The sequence below is a fragment of the Xiphias gladius genome, chromosome 6, assembly GCF_016859285.1.
Source record: "Xiphias gladius isolate SHS-SW01 ecotype Sanya breed wild chromosome 6, ASM1685928v1, whole genome shotgun sequence".
Lineage (NCBI taxonomy): Eukaryota > Metazoa > Chordata > Actinopteri > Istiophoriformes > Xiphiidae > Xiphias > Xiphias gladius.
This window is the reverse complement of record NC_053405.1, coordinates 15,510,698-15,534,380: the sequence shown is the minus strand read 5'-3', so window position 1 is coordinate 15,534,380 and position 23,683 is coordinate 15,510,698. Positions and strand designations below refer to the sequence as shown.

Here is a 23,683-nt window from a genome sequence, read left to right as displayed (position 1 = left end):
TAGTTGGTAGCTACTGATTTTGGAAAAGACATTGTCTGGACGAAGGTGTGGTGCCAGCGGCAGCTCTGCTGATGCAATCCTGTCTGTGTAGAATTAATACTTGACAAAGAGAGAGAAGGTTATCTTATAAAGTGCTCAGATTACAAAGCAGAACCGGAAATACGGTCGTAGTTCTAACATATTGTGACACGTTAAGCCACGGGAGGTAACGCATGAGATCGTCTAGCCTTTGCTTTTTGGATTTCAGTCACACATTTTAATTTGCAACGGCTGTCATGATCTCCTCCCATAGCGCAGACGGATTCCGGTTTCTCTCTGTTGGGGAACGGGGCCGGATCAGTTCAGCGTCTGACTAAACCGTTCTCTGACTACCTCTACCGGTTTTTCCTGAAGATGCGCCCCAGGCCTCATCGGGCCGAAAGAAAGGGAGAGAAAAAACGCGCAGCGCGTCCTATTAAGTATCACCGTTTCTCCTGCTGTTACAGAGTCCTATCAAAGAGTCTGGGGAGTTTTTTTATTTTCTCAGTAGGATTTACGTTGCTGATCAAGGCTAAACCTGGAAGGAGAGAAACACATGGAGAGTCTCTCTCTCTCTCTCTCTCTCTCTCTCTCCCTCTCCAACAAGTGGGTGTGTCTTCGTGTCTCAACACGGCGTGCTGTCGTCGGACGGCCTGCACTCATCTCCCTACCTGCCAGGTGAGACGCCAGCACGGCAGCTACCTCATCATTCACCATCCCACTCGACAGTCCGGATGGCACCGGCCAGGACAGGTGAGTCCACTGACCCCTAAATGGGCTACACATGGTCGTGTTTCGTCTCTGCGGCTGTGGTGAACACTGGTTAACGAACACGCGGGCCCGCCAGTCGTCATGCACGCCACCGCGTCCGCCTCGGTTTTCGGTGCACAGCACCTGTTGCGTGCCGGACCGCGACTCTCCGCCGCCGATAGCGTGGCACACGCCGATGAGTCAAATGAATCTGCCGGCCCTGTCAAGCGAGTTCGAGCCCGAACACGAATAAACATTTGCTCGCACGTGTGAGTACCTGTATTAGATTGTGTGTTTTTGTGAAGCAGCAGGCAGGCTATAGGGAGAGAGGGATCAAAGGTGCACCACGGTGGCCCATCTTACGCCCGCACGCAACAACCATGTTGATACACAAAACAATAACTCGTGTTTCTCTTCGCAGGGTTCTTCTCACAGAAGTTCTGTTACCCACACAGCTGGAAACTTTGCCTGGGAATTTCTGTGCGCAAAAATTTCAGTCATTGTTTCTGGTCGTGTGTGTAATGTGCATCCAAGACCAACCAGTGGAGTTATGGATGGATTTTTGCTGGGAGACTCTTAAGAGACTGACTGTGGTATTCAGGCCTAGGTGCAAAATTGAACTCTGTTTTTGAAATATGTCTGAAGTTTGTTTTGTTTTTGTTTTTTTTTTAAAAGAGAGAAAAAAAAAAAAATATGCTGATCTGAGCTGAGCTCTGTTGTCCGGAAAGCATAACCAAAACCTGCATCATCATTGTAGAATTTGGCGACATCTGTTAAAGCAGTACTGGAAAGCCAAATGCTAGGTTTTATGTCTACTTGTCCTTTTTTAATACACCAGGTATCCAAGGACCTATCTGAGGAGCATTTTAGGAGATGATTTAAAAATTCACCGCATCCTGAAGCCACCAGGAGCAAAACAGATATCCTGTCTGATTTTGAAACTTTTTAACTCTTCTAGCAGCAGCAGCAGCAGCCACTATTCTGGTTATGGAGGTGTAGCCTCCAGTAATTTGGCTGTGACATATCCCACTGAGGGCATGGCAGTGGTGTTACCACATGCAGACGAAGCATCAGTATGTCAGGTATGTCGGTGAACCAGCTCCAATCAGCCAGTGATGGGTGTAACTCTGTACTTTTCTTGAGTGGCATGATTTATTAAGAAATACTGACAATAAAATGCTACCCAGCACTGACAGTAAGCTCCTCCTATAAGGAAATTGGTCAATGAAAATACAAAGCACATGGTTGATTTTAAGGAGTCCAAGATAAAGAAAGCAAAAGAATCAATCTAAGAGGACCCTATTTGTATACGTGTTAAGTAAAATCCTGTCTAGGTACAAGCTTTGTAAATTAGGCTTTGGTTTGAGAGAATGTTTGCTTTTGTCTCTGCTCCTACAGGAATAAAAATGAGAAACAGATGCTTGTACAGCAGTTACTACTGTATGTGAAACAGTCTTCTCGTCTTCTTTTAGCACAAATAAGTGCAGTTAATATTTGTGAATGCAAATAGCTGGAGGTCTTCACAAAGTTAAAACAGGTTTCTGCAAACTGGTCTCCCTTTTATGTCGTGTTGTTGAGCTAGTGTGCAAATACTGACCAGGATTACTTGCGTCAACACTTTTAGCAGGCAAGTGACACATTTTGTAACATTCAGAAAAAAATGTGACATGAACCTGGGGTGAGAGCCATCAACACCACAATTTCAAATGTAAATGCCTTTTGTTGTGTTTTGCTACGCAGAATTTCTCTGGGCCAAAAGTTTCGGCAGGTCACTGGCAGGAGGGAGAGTATGGAGCTGGAGAAAATGCATAAATTCTCTTCCTCTCTGCTTTGGGCAGTTTGTCTTTGTGGGGAAGCTTGAAACCAGTCCTTCAGGTAGACAATTTGTGATGTGACTCTGGTAATTAAAGGGTTAAAGTTTGGTCTTTTTAAAGACACTTTTTTAAACACATTTTTTAAGGTTATTTGAGGGCCTGCACATTTCGGTTTCACTATCTTTGACTTAATGAATGAGTCATATTCATAAACTGTGGAAATGCTGATACTGTTTATTACATTTTTGAATGCTGTAAGTAAAAGCCACTGGTTAATTCACTTTACTTAAAAAAAAAAATTCTGTTACAGCAAGTGCCAACACATGTGTTGATTCATGATTGGTGGATTGCATACAAGCCCTGGATTAAAATAAATTTAAAACATAACACTCAACGTTTGATGCAGACAGTAATTGAGTTCAAAGTCCGATGCACAACATCCACATATACACAAAGACGCATCCTGATTAGATCCGTTTCCATTGTTTCTAAATTGTCAATGTGTCCACAAGGTGGTGCTCCCATCACAGAATAAATTAGGAGTCTCACCTTTGTGGGTGTGATAGCTCTGCTACAACCACAACGACTTTAAGCTTTTCCCAGTTTCAAGTCCCTGAAAAGATTACAAACATATGGCACAAATCCCATTCTGTCAACAGCAATGAGCACATTATCAATTCAATAACACCTGTACATATTGCTGCAGGTCCTCAGCAATACAAACATCTCACACTTAGGCAAAGACAACTACACATTTTCTCTGAAGAGGGAGGAAATCATTTTCGAAACGGATTCATAATTTCAGCAGCATTTATTACATGGGAACGTGGAAGCAGCACTGAGGCCAGCAGAGTCTACCTTAATGTTCAAAGACTGATTCAATTTGTTGGCATTAATACAAACTTTTCAGTAAACTCAAACGCCTAAACGTGCTCTTCATTTTCCTTATCCAATATGAACAGAAAATCATGGATTCTGGAGCAGTAAAAAAACACTAAAATATGTTCCCTTTGAGCAGTAATATATAATTTGTTGACTTTTCCAGTTAATGTGACTGAATTTCCCTCCATCCAGATGCACTTCTATTGTGGGAATGTTTGCCTTTTTCTGCAGGCAGGAAGTGATGTCTGCCTTTAGACTTTGAGACAAACAGATGAGGACCGGAAGTGACACTGGGAAAGTTTAGAGGGAATGGAAAGTAAGGGAACAATCTGAGGAAAGACCAACAAGATATGGTATAAAAATAAAATATAAAGGCTCCCTTTCTGAACAAAGTGGGACACAAGATATTTGGACTGAAGCGAGAATCTTGTATTTTCCACAATGGGGGACAGGATTTGGTAACACATTTAAAAAAAACAAAAAAAAAAATAAAAAACGAGTATTTACATTTAAATAAAATGAGCATATATTCAATTGCAGAATGTCTGTGCCATAAGCACAAGCATGAATTCAGGTTACACACAGACAAGTAATGTACATGCATTTCATTTCTGGTTCTTCTATGAGCCAGTTTAGGTTTGTAAATGACAAGCTGATATGAAATAGTGGCAGAAAAAGGATATTTTACCGAAGTATATGAACTAGCACACATTTTGTTAATCCACAAAGAAGATTACTGGCGTGTTGGTGCCTCAGCCCCTTCTGACAAAAAAGAAGAGGGAGCCAGATAATTTGATATAAAGCTGAAATGCATGTACACAGTTGTACACTTTCAGTAAGCATGCACATAGAAACAGTGAGTCAGACAGAATATCATCCATCCACTTTTAGCTTAAGGGTGACAGGGTTAAAAAGTGCCCCTCAAAGCAGAAAAAGAAAGACACAGCCTACAGCCAATTAAATGTCCATGGATCGTGACAAAGCTCACCCTCCTCTGTACCAGAACAAGATGGTAAACATGTCAAAGCCGAAGCTACCAGCATCTTGATAAAAAGGTTTATTTTTTGTTTTGTTTTTTGACTACAGCAACAGAAACGTATCCCTCCAGAGACATAAGCAGTGCGGCACATGGATAGGGTCTGTGTAGCCTCGTTGCACAGCATGACAAAAGAACAGAACTGCAGCACGGGTGATACAAAGCAGCTGCCATGTTGGTATCTAAGACACTGTAGCAGCCATGTTGGACCAGACAGGCACGTCCCATGAAGAGTCATGAGGAAATCTGAGATTGCATGGTTGTATCCAGCAGAGGCCTTGAGCCCTTGTGATGGCATGGTCCACAGATGGGACAAACATCAGCACACAATGAGCACAGGAAATGAGGAGCCATTTCCTCAATCTCAACAGCTATGAATCATGGGAGTTCATGTCACAAGGCTGCTCTTTTGGCTTGTCTTGATGTTGTGTCAGTTAAAAGAAATAATATTAATCACAATTTACAAATTAAAAAAGGAAAAAATTGAGTGCGGTTCCAGCACTCCCAGACCCACTTAACTCTGGGCCAACTTTGGAGGGTACTATTAAAAAAAAAAAAAAAAAGCCATTGCCAACTCATCAGACTTTCCCAAGGCTTTTGGTCAACAGAGTGTGAATGGTTGAAAACAAAAAGATAAAAAAAAAAAAAGGACAAAAGAGGACTGATAGTATGTCTGGACATGGTAGAGAGCCTGAGTCACCGCTTGTTATGGGCACCTGGAAAAGATGGAAGAGACAGATCAATCAGCACCAAGTTGTATTGTAACTGCAGTGTTTCTTAACCGCACTTTTCAGAGATCAGTTTTTTCTTCTTTGAGATGTGGAATTCTGATTTCTGCTGCTTGCACTAACTACTCTTCCAGTTATGTGAAACGAGCAATGTTTACGCTTCAGTGAAATATTACATCATTCCCCTGTGCGTCCTGCTCGCCTTAGGGTTAAGGCGCAGACCATTAGTGATTCATTCCCCAACTCTCTCTCTCTCGATCTCTCCATCCATCCTCATTTCCTGTCATGTCTTGACTGCCAACTCATTAACGGCGGGTGGGGGGGCAAAAACTCATCACTTCCTGTGTCCCAATTGTCTTCTCTCAGGGAAAGTACACCCAATACTAGGATGTATGAGTTAATTCAAGCAGTGGTAGGGACCTTTACAGTAACATGGCAAAAGCTGATCCATTGAGAGAAAATTAATCGATTGATTGTTTCAGTCATTTTTCAAGCAAAAAACCCAAACATTTGTCATCTTGTACTGATGTTCGGTCAAAATGAGCAATTTTGGGCTCACTTTTAGTTGCTCTGAGCTCTGAGAAACTGATGGTTTTTGATACGTTATGGAGTAGATGATTCATTGATTGGAGAAAATCATCAGCAGGTTAATCAATAATGAAAATAATCATTTGTTGCATGCCTCGATTTTAGTACATCAAAAAGGTATGAGGATTTTCATTTTAATCCAAGCATCCTATAAATAATACCATTATCTGATGGCTAAAACTCACTAACTGACATGGTATTGTAATTTTCTTCTGCCTTGATACATTATAGGAAGGATGTGTAACCTAAAGAAAGATATGTGCAGATTTCTATTTTCAGCAATTTCAAAATCAACAGTTCCTTTACAAAATATGTGCAGTTAGGACAGTCATGCTTTCTGGAGGCACACAGTTAAGAGTAAGAAGTGAAAAGAATAAACATCTTATATGGTATAGAAAAATAGTAAGCAGTAATGTTAACAATATGCAATTTGTAGTTAGTAGGCAATAATGAAAAATCACCAGTGTAGTCATTAAACACAGCGTACATCCTTATTTAATTAGACAGTACTTTATGTTAGGATGAAGTCAATACAGCCACTCCCTCCCATGGACATCATACCTTTGTAAGCAGCCTCAGGTCTGGCGGGAGCACGAGGGGGGACAGGATGGTCTGAGTAGCCATAGCCAGGGTTCACATTCTCATAGTCATGTGCCCGAGGCTGAGGAGGCCTGAGACAGAAGAAAACAGAGAAAGAAAATTAATGTAATGATTGAGTATCTACTTTTTGGCTGACTGGAAACATTTGTTCTTACGAAGTAATGAGTCTTGTACCTGGCAGGCTTGTTGTGGTTCCTCTGCCTCTGGTATTCGTACTCATCTCGTGTTCTGGGCCGGACGACTTCTTCCACATTTGGCTGGAAACCAACAAAAATAAAATTAAATCTAAAATTAAGGTTCTTGTACCACAATGAAAACAAACATATATTTCAAATGGGCTGCAAAAATATTTCCCCCCCAGAAATTCAAAAGAGTATGGTTACAGAAAATTACCCTGTAGTCTCCCTCTTGCCGCCTCCTTTCCATTGCCATCCTGTCCATGGCCAACCTCTCCCTCTCTCGTTCCTTCTCCTTTTCCCGTTCCCGATTCTTCCTGTACTCCTTTTTCTCTTGTTCCATCAGCAGTCGGGCCATTTCCTGCCAGAGCGAGACAGCAGACACATCCACATCAACTGCATAATATATACAGCCAGAGAAAAGCTCCAATATCTTACAAGATTCGATTTGTGGGTTACATGTTGATTGTATTTCATGTCACTATGTATTTACATGACATATATAATGTGTTTTAACTGTCATATGACATACAGTGTGTATTCCTACTCTGGGATCCAAACAGTTATCAGAACACACCTGGTTTACAGTCATATGTCTATTTAAAAGAGCATATTTAACAACGCTTGTACTATACTGGATTATTTCTTCTTACATAATGTCTGGTCTAGACATGGCTTTATATATTCAGGATTATATGACAAAGCTAATTTCATTGGCTGAGCTCAGGAAATGAAATTATATTAAAAGAGGACAGACAGCGTCAGAAAAGTTTTCAGACTTCACGCCCACTCACCTCATCCTGTGCCACTTGGGCTGCACGTACATGCACCTTGCTTGCCTGAAACCAAAAAAAACAATCAAAAAGTCACATTTTCCCCAGATGGGATTACATTGCTACAACAGTGTATAACATAAGTAATGACTAAGATTGAAGCCTTTCAAAATGCTTTTTTGACACTCAGGCTTCAAGTCATATATAGCTTACATGTTAGAGGATTTCACTTTATCACATAGTGGTATTCCAATTGCTTCTTTCATACAGTATTCACTCCAGATATTGAAGCTGCTGCGACAGTGCAGTTGCGATGTTCACGTAAGCATGCCAATTCAAAAGTAGACTTAACGCATAATTTGAACACACCAAAAGCGTACAAGTTTTTCTTTTATAATTCTGTTTTCATGTTATTACGCCAAAAACCTAATTCTATAGAACACTGAAAAGCCTCCAACACACCCATTCCACTGGTGTGAAGAACTGACATTGTACTTGTTACACTGGGCCTATTATATGCCTACTCTTCTGATACTGGATTTATTATAAGATCAAAATCTGACTTTGTATATCTGACCTGACTTCACATCAATCATTATCCAGGAGCTGAGTGTTAGTGTTTAACACCAGCTCTTTGTAGCCATCACTAATACCAGGTTTAAGTACTTGAAGTTGCTCTTGGCTTACAGTGTTTATTGCCAAGTATTAATGTCTGGATTTTTAACATGCACAGTCAGAAATTTTGGGATCTCTCACCAGTACATGGTAGTTTAATTGGGGAAGGCTTTTCAAATTTATAAAACTTATGTACCAGAGGATTCACCTGGCACATTATCGTGCTTCTTCAGTTCAGTGTTTGATGAGTTTTGGGTTGATTTTATTTTAATATTAAACATAAAACTGTTCGCCAGCCCTTTTGTATCCACAAATAAACAAAATCTAATGCATTTTCTGGTTTCCTTCCGTACCTTGATTTCCTCCTCTTGCAGTTTCCTGGCCACCTCCATGTCTTTCAGCTCCTGCGCACGGAGATCCAGCTTCGTCAACCCCTCGGTGGCCTCGCTCAGCCCATACTCAGTTTCTGCTACTACTGCTCCACTCCCTCGGTGCACAATACGACCTGATATATGTGAGAAAATTGGTAAATCCTCACGTTTAAGAAGATGCAGCCAGAATGTTTTTGGCATTTTGATAAATGACAAAATGAAATGATTAAAATGATTATCAAAATAATTTTCTGTGAATGATTAATCGACTAATCATTTCAGTACTACAATACACACAATTGTAGCTGGATTAAAGCCATAAGCCACCCAAAAGGGCTGCAGTGCAACTCCACTGGTGTGTAAAATAGTACAACCAGCTCACCACTATCAACAATGCAAGGAGCTATTCTACTTAAAAAAAAATTAAAAAACAAAAACACAGCACACATTCAGACTCAGCAGTGTAATCGCTGCCTTGCTCAACAACACAGCAGACAATGCAAGAATGAGCGAACTCCACAGCAAAACAGCAACAAATCAAATAATTTCAAACCATGAAAATCTGAATCACATCAATAATCAGATATTACTGTGAAATCTTCATTGTCCTCATGAGAATAGAAAATTTGTATCTTCATTAGTTTCATTAGCAACTGCAATGTTTCAGTAGATCAACCCACCACCTGAGATTGCCACAGCGAAAAAGCAACTCCAGCACACTACACAAACACCCCCTGCAGAGCCCAGAGGGAGGCTCAGGGTGGTACCTGTCTCTCCGTTGGGGTGACTATGAATGCGTTCCCTGCTGGGACCCTCCCCCTGCCGAGGGTCCCAGAAATCCCCGGTGCCCCCTCTCTCCTCGTCGCTCCTGGGCTCGTTAAGCTCTTCTTTGGGGACAGAGTGGACACGCTGCCGGCCCCTGGCCCTCCTCTCCCTCTCAACATCATCATTTGCCTCCTCCCTGGAAACCTGGCCCTCCCTCCACCAGTCCCTGCTATGACCCTGCTCCAAATTATCCTCATCAAGTCCTCTCTCCTTGCTCCTGGTTCTTGCTCGTGGTCTGTCTTTGTTTTTCTGTCTCTGCCTGTCTCCCTCTCTGTCTCTGTCCCCACTCTGTCCTCTCTCTCTGGATCTTTCCCTTTCTCTTCCTCCTGCTCTCGTCCCCCTAAGGTCTAGCTCCCTGTCTCTCCTCTTTTCTTTGCCCATATGCTTCTCCCATTCCAGATCTCTGCCCCTGTCTCGGTCACGCTGCCTGTCCCTTTCTCTCTCCCAGGCCTTGTCTGTCTCTCTGGTGATCAGTGGTGGAGGTGGTCTGGCTGGTCTCTCCTTCCTCCTCACCACTCTCTCTCTGTCCTCCCCCCCTAGGCCCCTGACTCTGCCACTCTCTGTGGGTTCAAACTCTGGGTACCTGTCCCCTTGCTTGCCTCTGGAGGGCAGCAGGTGCTCTGGGTACGGATCTGCATGCCTGCTTCGCCCTCCCTCCGCCACCAGGTAGTGCTCAGGGTATCTGGAGCGGCTGTGGGGTGCTACTGGGTCCTGTCTTGGATACCTGCTTCTTTTGGGCTCTGCTGAGCTATAATCTGGCGAGTAATCATGATGTGAGCTCACTGGAGCATATGCATCATATTGGCCTGGGGAAGTTGATATGTGACAGTTGTGTTTGTCCAAAGCAAGAGGTCGTCCTGCAGCTGAGGCGGGCAGAGATGAAGGAGTGAGGGTGGGAGGAGTGGAGAGAATAACGATTTTTGATCAGAACATGAGATGAAAAGTAACAGATAAGAATGATATAAAATGAAATGGTTAGTAAGCACTGAGAGACACAGTACCAATGAGGAGAGGGATGGTCAAAAGACAAGGTATATGCCATAAATGTAAAGAGTGTAGCTATTAGCTACACCCAAAATGTCCAGAGATGTGGTTATTACTCTGGGAAAATTAAAATAGGTGAGGTCAGTGGCAACCGGTGTTTGTAACTTAAATAATATACAGTTTTATGAATGCATAATAGTCCTACAGAATGACAACGCTCCCAACATGTCAGACTTTTGATGCGACATAGTGGAACAACCAACAGACACAGGTGAAAATCAGTATGTGCCACACCTGACAACCAAGCAAATACGGTTTTATAACCAGAGCATGACTGAAACTGAACTTGAACAACACGTTCATCTCTAAGAACAGCGTCCTGCTGGGAGTTGGCCTGTGACTGACAAAAGTTTGAATGAAAACAAATGAGTGGAAAAGCACATTGAGGAAGCACAGCAAAGTCAAGTCCTCTCTGTGCTGAGAGTCAGCTCAATGGAATTCCAGCTATCTTACCTGCTGTTTAAATGTCCAATCGACCTTGTTCATGTTCAAATTTTAAAAAAAAAGGAGGCAGGTACAACAGACAGTCTGAATGGTACCTGCCGTGACGTGGCTGGTTAAAGTGTTTGTTCTCTTCTCTCTCATTTCAATTTTAAAAACACTTATCCATCTACCTCCCTCTCCTTTTCCAGTTGTGCATCTGTCAAGTGGAGACAGGTTCTGCCCCCGTGCTGGTTTGTGTGTAACTGTAATCCACTGGATTAAGACAAACACAGCCAGCAGCCTCTCATTTCCTGTGAGGAGCAGCCAATTACACGGCCCAATGAGAAGCTGTGTGATATCAAAAAAGTGTGAATGTGTGTGTGTACATGTGCATAAGGATATAAAAACTAGTGGGGTGGAGATTTAAAATATAACACTACTATGAAGAATTCATATACAAGTGCAAGACACTGACATGCTCAGAGAGTGAGCCTTAAAACTAAACGACTTTGTGCACAGTGATAATCTTATAACCTGCATTAAATGCATCTGGTTACTAAATTACGTCATTCCATTATAGTATTAGACGGACAGTAAACAAAGGAGCTGAACCTTTGTTTACTGTGAGCACATTCACACTTCTGCAGTTACATGCACACGCAAACTCAGCAGGGACATTAGAGGTGGATACTTATGTAACATACAAGGCTGTACATCAAACAGTGAGCCTGGCGGTGGCACAAATATTCTAGTATAAAGAGAGCAGGGCAGATTGGCACAGTCAGCAAGGGCATAGCTCGATTCTGACCACACGCCATGTGTGACATTCTTTAGAGAGATAAAGCACAGCAATGGCTGGAAAACCATACAGACACAACAGGACGGGTAGACTGACAGCAGGAGAAACTTGGCCAGTCCTGTTTATGTCAACAAAGAGGCCAATGTCTGTGTCTATACAACGCTGTACCCTCCCCTGGGAACCGCCGCCTCTGTTTTGCATCCGATGTTTTACTTGCATACCCGCAGAGCACGAGAAGTGGAAAAAACTTAAAAATTGTGTGTAAGCAGACAAATAAACATATACAACAGCAACCTGCCAGTGGGAGTAAAGACTATGACATCTATGGTGAATATTTGCGGAACACTGAAGGGAAAAAACAAAAACAAAAAAAAAAAAACAGTTGAGAAAGCAGAGACTGATTGATCTGTGTTATGAAGTTTACTAAAAATATTATCCTTCTCTGCTCACCATCTAGGGATGACATGAGTAGTGGTGGTGGGGGCTAAATGTCTGCCTCTGGAGAAGACAAAATCCAAATACAACGTGGCTGAGGGTTCAGGCAGGAAAACAGATTCAATCTGCCAGATTTGATTCAGCATGTTCAGTCAGCTGCAAAGAAAAGAGCTGAGCTTTCATGAGGAGGGAATGTTAAAAAGAACCGTGAGAAATATATTCCCCTCCTACACTCAAAGTCACACCGGTGGCACGAGCACTAAAACTGCATTCAGACCTATCCATGCTACTCTTAGATGGCTGCTACATTTCAGCAGCATCAAAATTTCCCATGCTGACAAACTGATTGCCCTTTGCAATAAAAGGACCTGCTCTGAACCTGCATTTCTCATAATGGAGATGGCGCTGGAATCAGGATAAAGTTCTTTGTCAATCACCTATACAGGTTACTTGACAGAAGGCAACAATTTAAAAAATGAGGTCAAAGAAAAGAGGAAGATTAAACTGAGTCACTGTTTCTCCTTCAGTAAAAAATGAACTGACTTCCAGTGGGATGAATCATAAAGAGGTATGATATATGCATGTGAAGACTTGAAATGGATTCCAATATGTGCCAGTGAGATGGTCACCGATATGTTATAGAAGCATAACAAACATAGACAAAGATGGACAAAGATGTTTTAGGTGGGTATGTAACGTCAGCAAGTAAATCTATTTTTTTCTTAATGCATTTGGTACCCACTCACTGGGGATTCATTTAATATCTGAGGTAAAATCTGATATAAAAACAAATTTCATCTGCATCTTAAAAATGGAGCACCTATTTGCAGCGGTGTTTGCTCTTGAATAGGAGCAAAATGATAAATTATTTCTCTGCAGGAACATGTAAGCCTCCTTTCAAGGTTAATTATGTGCTTATGAATGCATTCCAAAAGCTTTGCCTGTAGTCAGCAACAATTTCCATCCATGCAGCATCAGAAGCACACCCTCACAAATGCAGAGCTTGGGAAAAAAAAAAAAAAAAAAAATCCCAGTCCACAAAAAGTAACGTATATCTTCTCCCATGTTCTTAAACACAGACAAGCTCAAATGGGAAACAAATACAAATGTGACACACACAGACAGACACACACACACACAAAACCAGTGATACTCTCACCCACCTCCGTGATCCTCAAAGTACTCCTCCTCAAAGTTTGCTTCCAGCTGTTTCTGTCTCCTCCTTTCCTCTTTCATCTCCTTCTCCTGCAGCTTACGAGCTATGGCCTACAAAACAAAATAAGGCAACAGTAAACATGTTGTCCCACATGAATATAAAAAAAGTCACCGTTTTACCCAATCTGTAACATATATGGTCACTTTGAAACATAGTTTTAGTTTTTTCATTTGCCAGCCAGCGTTGTTTCAAACATATCAGATTATAGTGGGGAGATCCATCATTCCCCGATGTTTTAGATAAATAAAACAAGTAAGCAAGTGTTGTGGTGCATTACTCAGCCCAATTTGCTTATTTTTTCCATTGCTCTACCATAGCAACAATATCATGACAAAACATTCATGAAAATATTCTGACATCTGCTCTTTAAGTAGGTCGTACACATTGTGATTAAGACTTTGAGAAAAAAAAAAAGTCAAGTCATTCACGGGGGGATGTAACCAACATTATGCTTGAGTGGGCAGAAATGTCTGATTGGGCGCGCATGTGTATATTTCTTACCGCATCCTTTTCTTCCTGCTGTCGCTGTTGCTCTGCCTGTCGGACCAGTTGTTCCTGAATCTCCTGGGCAATCTCATTATCTTGGCGCTCACTGAGGTTCCCATGTGTAGTAATGCGTGTATGAGGAAGATGGTGGACAACATTAAAACATTTGTAACAGATCTACACCTTGTAAGAGTATGAATTTGGATGATAATGATGATGATGATGATAATGACCAAGATGTTATGTTGATAAGAAAACTTTCCATAGTGAATAAAAGCACCTTTTTCACACACACACATTAAAAAGATTTTAATTTTATTTTTTTTTAATCCATATTCTTATACTTCCCTCATATCTGCTCAATACACATTTTTCTGAGCACTTTCAGTTGATGCCATTTGGCTTTTAACTAATTCCCCTAAATATATTTCAAGCTCACATGGCTTGGTATTGACGGACTCAATACAGCAGACTTAGATTTTAAAAAGTTTGAAGAACAAACACACACTTAAACACTGCAAAAAATAAACAATTATTAATCATCAGATATCACAATATGCTAACTATTATTACATTGTCATATTACATAAGAGCAGTGAACACACCAAGAGCCCAGCTTTGAACTTTTCTAGCATGTTGTGAGAGAGCACGTGGGTGCTTCAAGCAGGAGCAGGAATGTCCTCGCCTGTTGTGAAGTTGATCTCTCCAGTCCGCTTCAGTTCACTCACATTTTTAAACGATGAGATTTTAACACAACACCATCTGCCTCGGAGGGCTGGTATGCAAATAACATCTCTCTGTTTGTGTGAGTACATACACGAGTTGCATGCTTTCCTTATAAGGTACGGTAACAGGTTAACTACCCTTCGCTCCGCCTTTATTTGACCCGAGCAGCCGACAGCTCAGGAGAACTTAAGATAACTTTAGTATGCATTCATCAGTAGGCAGTAAGTGATGCTGCATTCCCATGTGTGTCTGTGTTAGTCAAATGTGAGAGTGGGTGTATGTGAAGTGGCACTGAAAAGAGCAGGGTGGATGGCAGTGTGAGCTCCCAGCATGATGAGCAGTATGGCCGGCCTGCATCTGTGGTGGAGCATCTGGCCTCTCCCTTGGGGTGCAAGCCCACTGCTGTAGCTCTCTATGCCTATGTGTGCTTGAAACAGTGACCTCACTGAGCTGTGAGTCAGCACTTTTATTTAAAAAAAAATAAAAAAAAATGACAGAGCAGATAGAAGGACTTCGAATCCAAGTGCCTTTTTGCATGCTCTGTTCCTGGTAACTTAGCTATGTTAAGGAGCGGTCAGCGAAGCTTGATTTATGTTTCTGCATCAGATCAATGTGGATAGTGTGCATGGATGCTGCATAGTTTTGGATGTGCAGCTGGGGCTGACCCAAACACCTGAAGAAAAATTCAGTATCTACATAATCAGGGCTATGGATGATACCACACAGAGACCAGAAAAATTTTGAATGATCTGCTTGGGCTGTCTGTTTTTTCTCCAACATATTTAGAATGCCGGTAACAGTTGTTGATAGCAACGATAACGTACAGTATATAAAACTGATGACAGGCTCTATGATATCCTTTTCAGTAACATTAAACAAATTTTTATTTTGTCATTTAGCTAAGGGCCTTTAGTACCAAACTTCTCCGTCATCACACTCTAGTATAAACTGAATTAAAGAGCATAAACAGGCTTTCTTCTAGTAATGAATGCAAGACACGATCTACTGTTTTTCAACAATAAAAGTCCCTATGATGGGACTGCTGGATCACCTCACTGGAGAAGCATAAATCTGTTTTATGTATAGGGTTTGGGAGTAATTACACTAGATTTAACTAAACTGAAACAGATGCTAAAAAAAAAGCAACAAATTACTATACACAGCTACACAAATATAATTGCAAAGTATTCCGATGACTTAATGAAGTCTTTTAGGGGCAAAAGGCATTTAATTAATTCTGCACTTATAAAGATAGATCTATCTACATCCATATAATTATATAAAATAATACCAGATAACAGCTTTTGAGTAAACTCTGGATCTCATGTGATTTACTGTATCATTTTAAATGTTTAATAAATTTACGCACAATTTACTAACACAGTCAAATACATCACTGCTTTAAATTTTTACCAGGTGATCACTCAGCCATGTCTCCTCTTTATAGGCTGCCATCTCTTGGCAGGGCAATTTTGCTTTGATACAGACATACATTATATAAATGGTGTTCGTGAGCGTGTGTGTGTGTGTGTCTTCTGGTGCGAGAGAGACACCCACATGTCACCTTGCTGTTTCTGGCCCTTGATCTTGGCCCTCTTATCTTCCTCCTCCTGCAGCTTCTTGGCCACCTGCAGGTCCTTCTGCACCAGACGGCTCTTATGGACGTTTGATGCCAAGTGGCTCTCAACTGTAGACACAAACACATAAGCACTGCTCTTAAAACTGTGTACACACAAACCGCAGTAGGTCAGCTGGCTGGACTGGACTACTGATGAGGAATTAGATGGATGACAAACAGCACAACACTGCACAGCAGTTGTGTTTACAGATCCACACTTAATGTTCTTGTGAGGAGCAGTGGCATTGTTTTGATGGTCTGCAGAGAACAAGATCAACGTCGAGGACACAGATGCTTCAGTCTCTGGTAATAAACAGAGCGCTCTTAGTCACTGAGAAATGAATGTTCGCAGCCACGGCTTTGTTCCAAGGTTGTGTGATGGCACGTTGTGGGCCATAACGGATGATAAATCCTGCTTGCTGACGCACTCCAAGCGCTTTGTAAGCATGGAAAGCATCACTCATTCGTTTAGCTCTGTTTCACCTGCCTATCGATCTGTTCACAGTTTTCATGTGAAAGGACCAAATTACATTTGGCAATTTACCCGTGAGAGGCTCCATAAAGTTTCTGCTTTCTGACTGGTGAGATGAAAGGGGAAACTGTGAGTCACATCTGTGGCAACTTGGTACAAAGTCAGAGGGTTGACATTGATTTTTTTGTATGACACTGATCAATTGTTTAAGTTTATGACACCTCACAAAAAAATATTTTTTGAAAGCAAAACTGATGTCACAGCGCAAGATAAGGCTATCATTTATCCACTGCCACGCTTTTCAGCAAGAAAATTGATTCATCTTTCAAGGCAGAAAAACATGACCGGACATCGTGACATTCATTCATTCAACAAACTCAACCTTGAAGAGGTCTGAGGAGCTGTATGCTGAAACAGACGCTGGAAAAAAAAAAAAAAAAAAAAAAAAGACACCAAGTGCTAACATAGTCATAACGAAACTTTCCACGTGGCATTTGCATGCTTCAGTGTTTTATATTCTAAACATTTTAAATGGTAATAAAGGCAGTGAATGTGCTAAAAAGTAACCATTGGGATGGCCATCTGTTGAATTGATCCAGAAAAAAAAAAAAAAATTAAAAAGGGACACTACATATTTAGAGGACTGCCAGGCTTCATCAGCTGGCATTCTCCTCAATGACCGTGAGGGTCAAAGGTGAAACAAACGTTTTTCCAGCTCAAACCAGAGCAGTTAGTGTGGCAACAAAGGGAACAAAGGGAGATAAGCCTCGTTTATGGATCACTAAGGCTTTAAAAGGGTTAATGACAACACACGGAAAGGCCAGCCAAAAGCAAATTAATCACAGCTAGAACAGAGTTTAATCTGCACTGGGTGACATCTGGCCTTCTTTCTTGTAGAGCTTTTTTGCATTTACCCTTTTATGTTAATATAAAGCAACATATTTATGGAATTAGAAATTCCAAATATTCCACATATTTATGGAATTTCTGTTTCCGCTGTCAACACCCTAAATGTATCCATCCCTTCAAAACAAAAGCTCACCAAAGAAACCTGAACATAGAAGCAGTCAGCTCCATCTGTTGGTTCCTGTAACTTTTTATATGAATGAATGCAGGTGAAGGATATGAGGAGGTGTGGTGGCCATCAGCTATCTGCAGATATTAATTTGTGTCTGATTAAAGGAAGGCCTCATTATATCTGGGTCTTTTTTTGTCAGTGCGTCTTGGCAGACAATGTAATTTCATTTGTAATGCAGGGACTGTATAAAATAATGTACAGCAGGGGAACAAAACCTCTATAGTGAGTCACCAATGTGCCTTTTAAAATCATGTGAAAAAGATGCCGGCTAATTACACACATATGATCTCACATTAAAAAAAAAAAGGCACCAGCTAATCTAATGAGGCATGCAGGGAAAAACACACACCTATCAAAATACAAACAAGGATGCACAAAAAAAAAAAAAAAAAAAAAAGACTAGTTAGGGATTGTGTGAATTTGCAAAACATGCACACACAAAATTCTTTACAAGCGCACACACGCACACAGATGAAGACAATAGTATCTCGCAGTGTGTTCAATATAAAAACCCTTGCTAAGCTCATTGCGCTGTCCAACTTCAGATCCAGAATCAGGGCTTCTCTGTGCTACAGCTGCAGCACAAACAATTAATGTGATCCAGATAAATCACATGCACCAGTCCACTGTATTCTTCCACAGCCCTGCTCTGATACAGTATTGTTGTGGCATCCTGCACCATTCACATGGTGAACTGTGTGGCTGAAGCAGGGTTTATGTAAGCTTAATCAGACTGCAGCCACTGACACTGCATTTTACCCTGTTAGACTTGACAAAAATTCCAAAAGGGAAAAGGTGAGCATTGTGGACTGCGTTCTTTTTTTTTTTACTGTTAAGATCTAAAAAATGTTTTCATATTTTGTTCCTTTGCAAATTTAATCATTAAGTGACCTAGGAATGCAGCAAGGGGTCTGATGCAGTACACATTACAACAATAAATGACTTAACTGTTTAAACAGAGTCCGGAAAAAAGGGAATGGACCTATCTGTATGAACTCTGTGGATTTTTTAATCTTAATCAAGAACAGAGCCCATCAAGGGCACCTGAGCTTTTTACTCTGACTGGAGCTCAACAAAGGTCAGCCCTGTGATAAGGAGCATTGAAAGCAGAAAAGCAGGAAAGATCTTCTAAATAAGTAGGAGTTACATGTTCCTTTGGGTGAAAACATGGGGACTAAGTGCAACAAATCAAAAAATGGCTAATATATAGTCTCTTACTTTCTTGTTCCTGGAGGTTATAGGCCAGGCAGTGGTCCTCCAGCACAGCAAAGTCTCGGCACACTGAAAATACAAGAGAGACGAATCTGTCATATTCAGGTTTATACACAGGTGTTAAAATCCAGCCCATCTGCCTACACACATGCTTGAATAGAAAAATTATTTAATAAACGGTCACACAATCGAGAACAGGAAGCAAAGTTTAACAGGTTAACTAGAAAACGCAAAAAGAGGATCGAATTTGTCGTCAACGCAACATAAGAAATAATTAATTTGAGAATTCATTTTATGTTCAGTGGCTTTTTATATGATGAGCTGACAAGTAGGCTTCATAGCAAAATGAATGAAAAACAGCAAAATACTTAGTATTATTATAAACATGAACTACTCTTCTCGGATAACCACTGGATGATACTGGAGCAAAATCAAAAGATCTGTTTAACTCTTGAAACCCAAATTATTAATGACTAGTTTAACAAGGTATGAGAGTTAAAAATTGTAATACTTTTCACAGATTAAAAACTGGGAGAAACAGTTTTAATCAGTCTGTTTAAGTGTTTGGCCATCTGGCAAATGGGTTTTTATTTTTGGTCAGCATAGCATGAAGTGAAACTGTGAATGAGGAACCATCGTTTACACTCAGGCTAAAAAAAAAAAAAAAAAACAATATAGAAACCTAAATAAAGACTGATGTTGTGGCAACTTTTTGAGCTTTTTCTTAAACATTATGTAGAGGTGAGAGGATCCTTAAGAAGTGAGAAGTACTGTAGACTTGTTACTGACAAGCTGCCATCACTGAACTGGCTGACAAAATGTGACAAGACCATGGGTAAAACTCTCACCAATATTTTGTGTGTCCATCCACAAGGCACAGACAGAGCTACATTTAACGTATTTATGTGCATTTTAATCGTGTGATGTATCCTAAACGCCGATGTGGTTAAAATAAGTTAATCAGCCACTAAGAATGAATTATCTTAAAGCTCTACCCTACAAAATAGGCACTAACTGCACTGGGATGTACACCAGCAGACAGCGTGAGATCTGAAAAGGCTGATAATCATCTGAACAACATATTCATCAGTGATTCACATTCACAGTAGCTGAGTTTGGATGACAGAAATATAGTTATGATTGGGCCTGAGCTTGAGGACTAAAGGTCCACCATTACAGCTAAAGTCAAGATTGCAATTAGATACAGATATTGTCTATAGAGGATGATCACAATTATTGGCCAGCAATACTTTTTTGTTTTTCGGAAAAGTCTATATTTTACTACTTGTTTTCCATCTTGCACAGATATCTTCACAGCAAATCTAAAATAAAGCACTTCCCATGTATGATTTCAATATTACTGATGGCAAAATGCTGTGAGCATTCATTTCTGAGAAGACCATTGTAGGAGGGGAGTTTTCCTCATAAAAACCCCAAACTATCACTACGCATCCCTCTTAAAGTGTTCTGAAATGAGGCGGACAGCTTTTCTCTTTTTCTCCCTTTGAATACTCGGGATCCAGAGGTCTTCAAATGCTGAAGGTTTCCTGTGTAGGAAACAGTAGAAACTAAGGGGGACATGTGAGACCTTTATCACAGCCTGCGCTAATTATGGATTTGGATGGACCTTATAGCATATGTACAGCAAGTACTTACAGTATACCATCTGTTTCTACGGTTCAGTCCACGTGGATTTAACTACTTCCTGTTTAACAATGATATTCTTGAAATCCTGCAGTAAGAAACTTTACTTCAGCTGCAAAACTTGTGTAAACATCATCATCAAATATAGAAGAAGAAAATGAAGCCATGATTTCATCTTGAAAGAAGCCATGCACCTCTCTGCTACTGGAAGTGGTCCTATTGAGGGAGGACCAAAATAAAAGAAAAATTTAACTTGCTTTAATAATTCTTTTACCCACGTTTGTTTTACAATGCAAATTATTCACATCATACAGTCACTCATATCATTATATTATATTATATTATATTAATATATATATATAATAAAAAAGTCTTATAAATCCTTTCATTGACACTAATCTTGTATTTAAAGCTCTCCTCCTCCCAGCTTTCATTACAGAACCTAGCCACACTCAGTAACCTCACACTCCAAGGCTTTTGGACCATCATCTGCTCTCAAAAGACTACTTCATCCCAAAAAAAAAAAAAAAGAATAACCAGAAATACAGTATGACTATGTGTTAGGATGCAATAGAGATAGCTCTGAAAAAATAAGAACTATTTGCCATTATTACTAACAGCACAAACACGCCTGGGAACCAAACAAAACACTGACGAGTGGTCCAGATCGTCTGGTTATAGTAGAAGGGTGGATGACAGGGTGAGTGGTTGGAATAAACAGATGCTGGAAAGAGGAGAACAAGACCTCCAACCAAGCCCCCCGCTGCCTCAGATCAGTACGGGATTTAAATAACATAGACCATTTTTCAACCATATGCTTAATCTTCTAAGCCAAGAAACCTGAGATTTATAGTGGCTGGTATACTTATATACGCTAGTCGTTTTAACTCTACCAGGACTGTGGGTTTGTTTGACTGTGGCAGTATTTAACTGGACATAGTTTTCTCAAAAACACAAAGCAACAAGTGACAGTAGGCAATTATATCTGCAAGCGGGGTTCAAGTTCTCACTCCATCATGAAATCACCTAAGGCTAAGAAACAGAAGATAAGCTTAACATGACGCCACAATGCACAAAGACCACAAGAGTTTTCACATGCAGTGGGGAATGTCAAAATACAAGCTCAGTTCATCTGTGAGTAACACTACAGTAACAACTAGACAGTTCACAATATTTACTATTTTCCTAACCCACAAGGGATGAAACTTAAACTTCTCCAGCAGCTTTCTCAGTCTTTCCCTCTGCAGACTACCCAAGCAGTGGAAATGCACGTTCCTTCTCTCTCTGACCAGAATAACAAGCATCCTGCTGAGCAGCTGCTTCACACAAACAGGATGGGTTCTTTCCACCAGCACGGCATCCCATTCAAAATCTGTTTCGGTGTTAAAGCCCCGCTCTCCACCTGCTTTTCCACCAGTAACAATAGTAGACAAAGTTTTGGGTGTGTATAAAAGTTATGTGGGAGGGGGTTGGTGATGCAGTCCAATCTTTTAGGATAATGACTCATTGCAGTTAACAGATTTTACAGCCCAAAGCAAAGTCTAATCAGATTTGTCAGATATGAAATTGGCAATCATCAGTCCATTGCATCTCAAAAAACAAAGGCATCATGTCCTCAGATCTCTGGCTGAACCACATACCTTGCAACAGAAAAAACACCTTCAATGTGATCAGTATTAAGGCCATTAAGTCACCTGACTCATGTAACGCTGTACTTATCCACACTGTGTACATCCATTAGAGTGTATATCACCACTTCACCATAGTCCAAACACCGTGGGAAATATGAAGGGGGACATATTGTGCTCTCCGTGATACAATAATGTTTCCCCTTGTAACCTTGACTGGGACACAAAAGCTGGCACGACACTTGTACCCAGGCCGAGGAGTCTAATCAGTGCCGACTACCTGTCTCCAGCCTTAAGGACTAACGTTACTGTGCTAGCATCCACTAGCAAGCTGTGCTAACAACCATCATAACCGTGGTGTGTGAGAGCGAAAACAAGCACCTGTGTGCACTAGGTTAACATCAGCCTAACTGCATATGCTAAACAGCTAGCTTGCTTCACATTTAGACGAGAAACATATCATGGACGTTACCCTCTTTCACTCCAGGTAGTTTATTCTGGTCGATGCTAATGTTACATTCAGCCATGTTGACGCTGATAATAAGTATTTAAAAAAAAAAAAACTAAAAAAACAAAACAAAAAAAAAAAACCCGTTGACGGTGAATTACACTTCCGCGCTTCTTCCGAAGGTTAACGGCAGGCTGATTGATCGCCTTTACTCATAAACCCGATTGATGGTTCAGGTGCTGGACGGCCCTGTTGATTAGTTTCGGTAGCCACCCCCCCTCTCTCTCTCTCTGTCTCCCCCCTCTCTCTCTCTCTCTCTGTCTCCCCCTCTCTCCCTCTCTCTCGGTACGTCGCCGCTGTAATTGCCTGGCAGATACTCTGCGGAAGCTGGCGTCAGATTTTCTACGAGCGTCCCTCCTTCCCCGGCCCTTTCTACAAGCCAGCCCGCCAAGTCGGAGATAGTAAACACCGGCTCTTCCTGTCACAGACGTCAAAATAAAAGACGTTTGTACGACTTTATGCCATAGAGCTGAATAACAAAGCACTACATGTACTGGCTTTAAACGCTTTTCATAACCGCCGGCATGGATGAATTTGTAAACGGGCACACCGGCCGCGGGCCCAAAGCCTCCGTCGGAAGTGACTGCTAACATTAAAACACCCACAAAAAGACGCAAAAAAATTAATCCAAAGTGGCGCGAAATAACCACAAAGATGCAAAACAACCAAAAAGAGACTCAACAACAGAAAATACATAAAATCCTGCACAGTGACTACAAAAAGATGCAAAACATCCGCAAAGAAACACAAAAGGGCCGCAAAGACAAGCAAAAGAAGCACAATAGGACTCAAAATGACCACAAAGAGACATGTCTCTTTCAGACTGGGTCTCTTGCTCCTATCTGGGGGTGGAGGGGGGCTTCCACATATCTTTGCCCATCTTTCTGTTGTTTCATAATCCGTCCATGACAAGCAGTGTTGAAAAAAGAAGTCTTCAGATCTTTTACATAAGATTAACTACCAATACCACAGTACAAAACTACTCTGTTAGAAGTAAAAGTACTGCATTCAAACACCCACTTAAGTGACAGTACAAAAGTATTAGCATCAATAAATACATAAGGTACTTATTATGCAGAATGACCCATTTCAGAATAATAGACTGTAAATTATATCACTGGATGATAATTACTGATGCATTAATGTGTAACCGTCACTATAACGGGCCTAATGTATCATAATTATATATGATTTATTATATATATATATATTTATTTT

General features: G+C 40.9%; 1 protein-coding gene across 1 annotated transcript; it reads right to left on the bottom strand.

Moving 5' to 3' along the window:
* Positions 1 to 4,508: 4,508 nt before the first annotated feature.
* ccdc50a (coiled-coil domain containing 50a) lies at positions 4,509 to 22,585 on the bottom strand. Its single transcript, XM_040129380.1, has 11 exons — positions 22,430 to 22,585; positions 18,692 to 18,754; positions 15,863 to 15,992; positions 13,595 to 13,685; positions 13,041 to 13,143; positions 8,334 to 8,485; positions 7,387 to 7,431; positions 6,810 to 6,953; positions 6,591 to 6,673; positions 6,378 to 6,487; positions 4,509 to 5,216 (listed from the first exon to the last, which is right to left on the bottom strand). The coding sequence occupies exons 1-11, from the start codon at positions 22,482 to 22,484 to the stop codon at positions 5,197 to 5,199; spliced, it is 996 nt and encodes a 331-aa protein (XP_039985314.1). The 5' UTR covers positions 22,485 to 22,585; the 3' UTR covers positions 4,509 to 5,196.
* Positions 22,586 to 23,683: the final 1,098 nt, after the last annotated feature.

Coding starts and splice junctions, on each gene's coding strand:
- ccdc50a (XM_040129380.1), bottom strand. CDS start 22,484: ATGGCTGAATGTAACATTAGCATCGACCAGAATAAACTACCTGGAGTG. Junction 13,686..15,862: donor CAGAAACAGCAAGGTGACAT/GTGGGTGTCTCT, acceptor TGGGAACCTCAG/TGAGCGCCAAGATAATGAGA. Junction 6,674..6,809: donor GGCAAGAGGGAGACTACAGG/GTAATTTTCTGT, acceptor GTTGGTTTCCAG/CCAAATGTGGAAGAAGTCGT.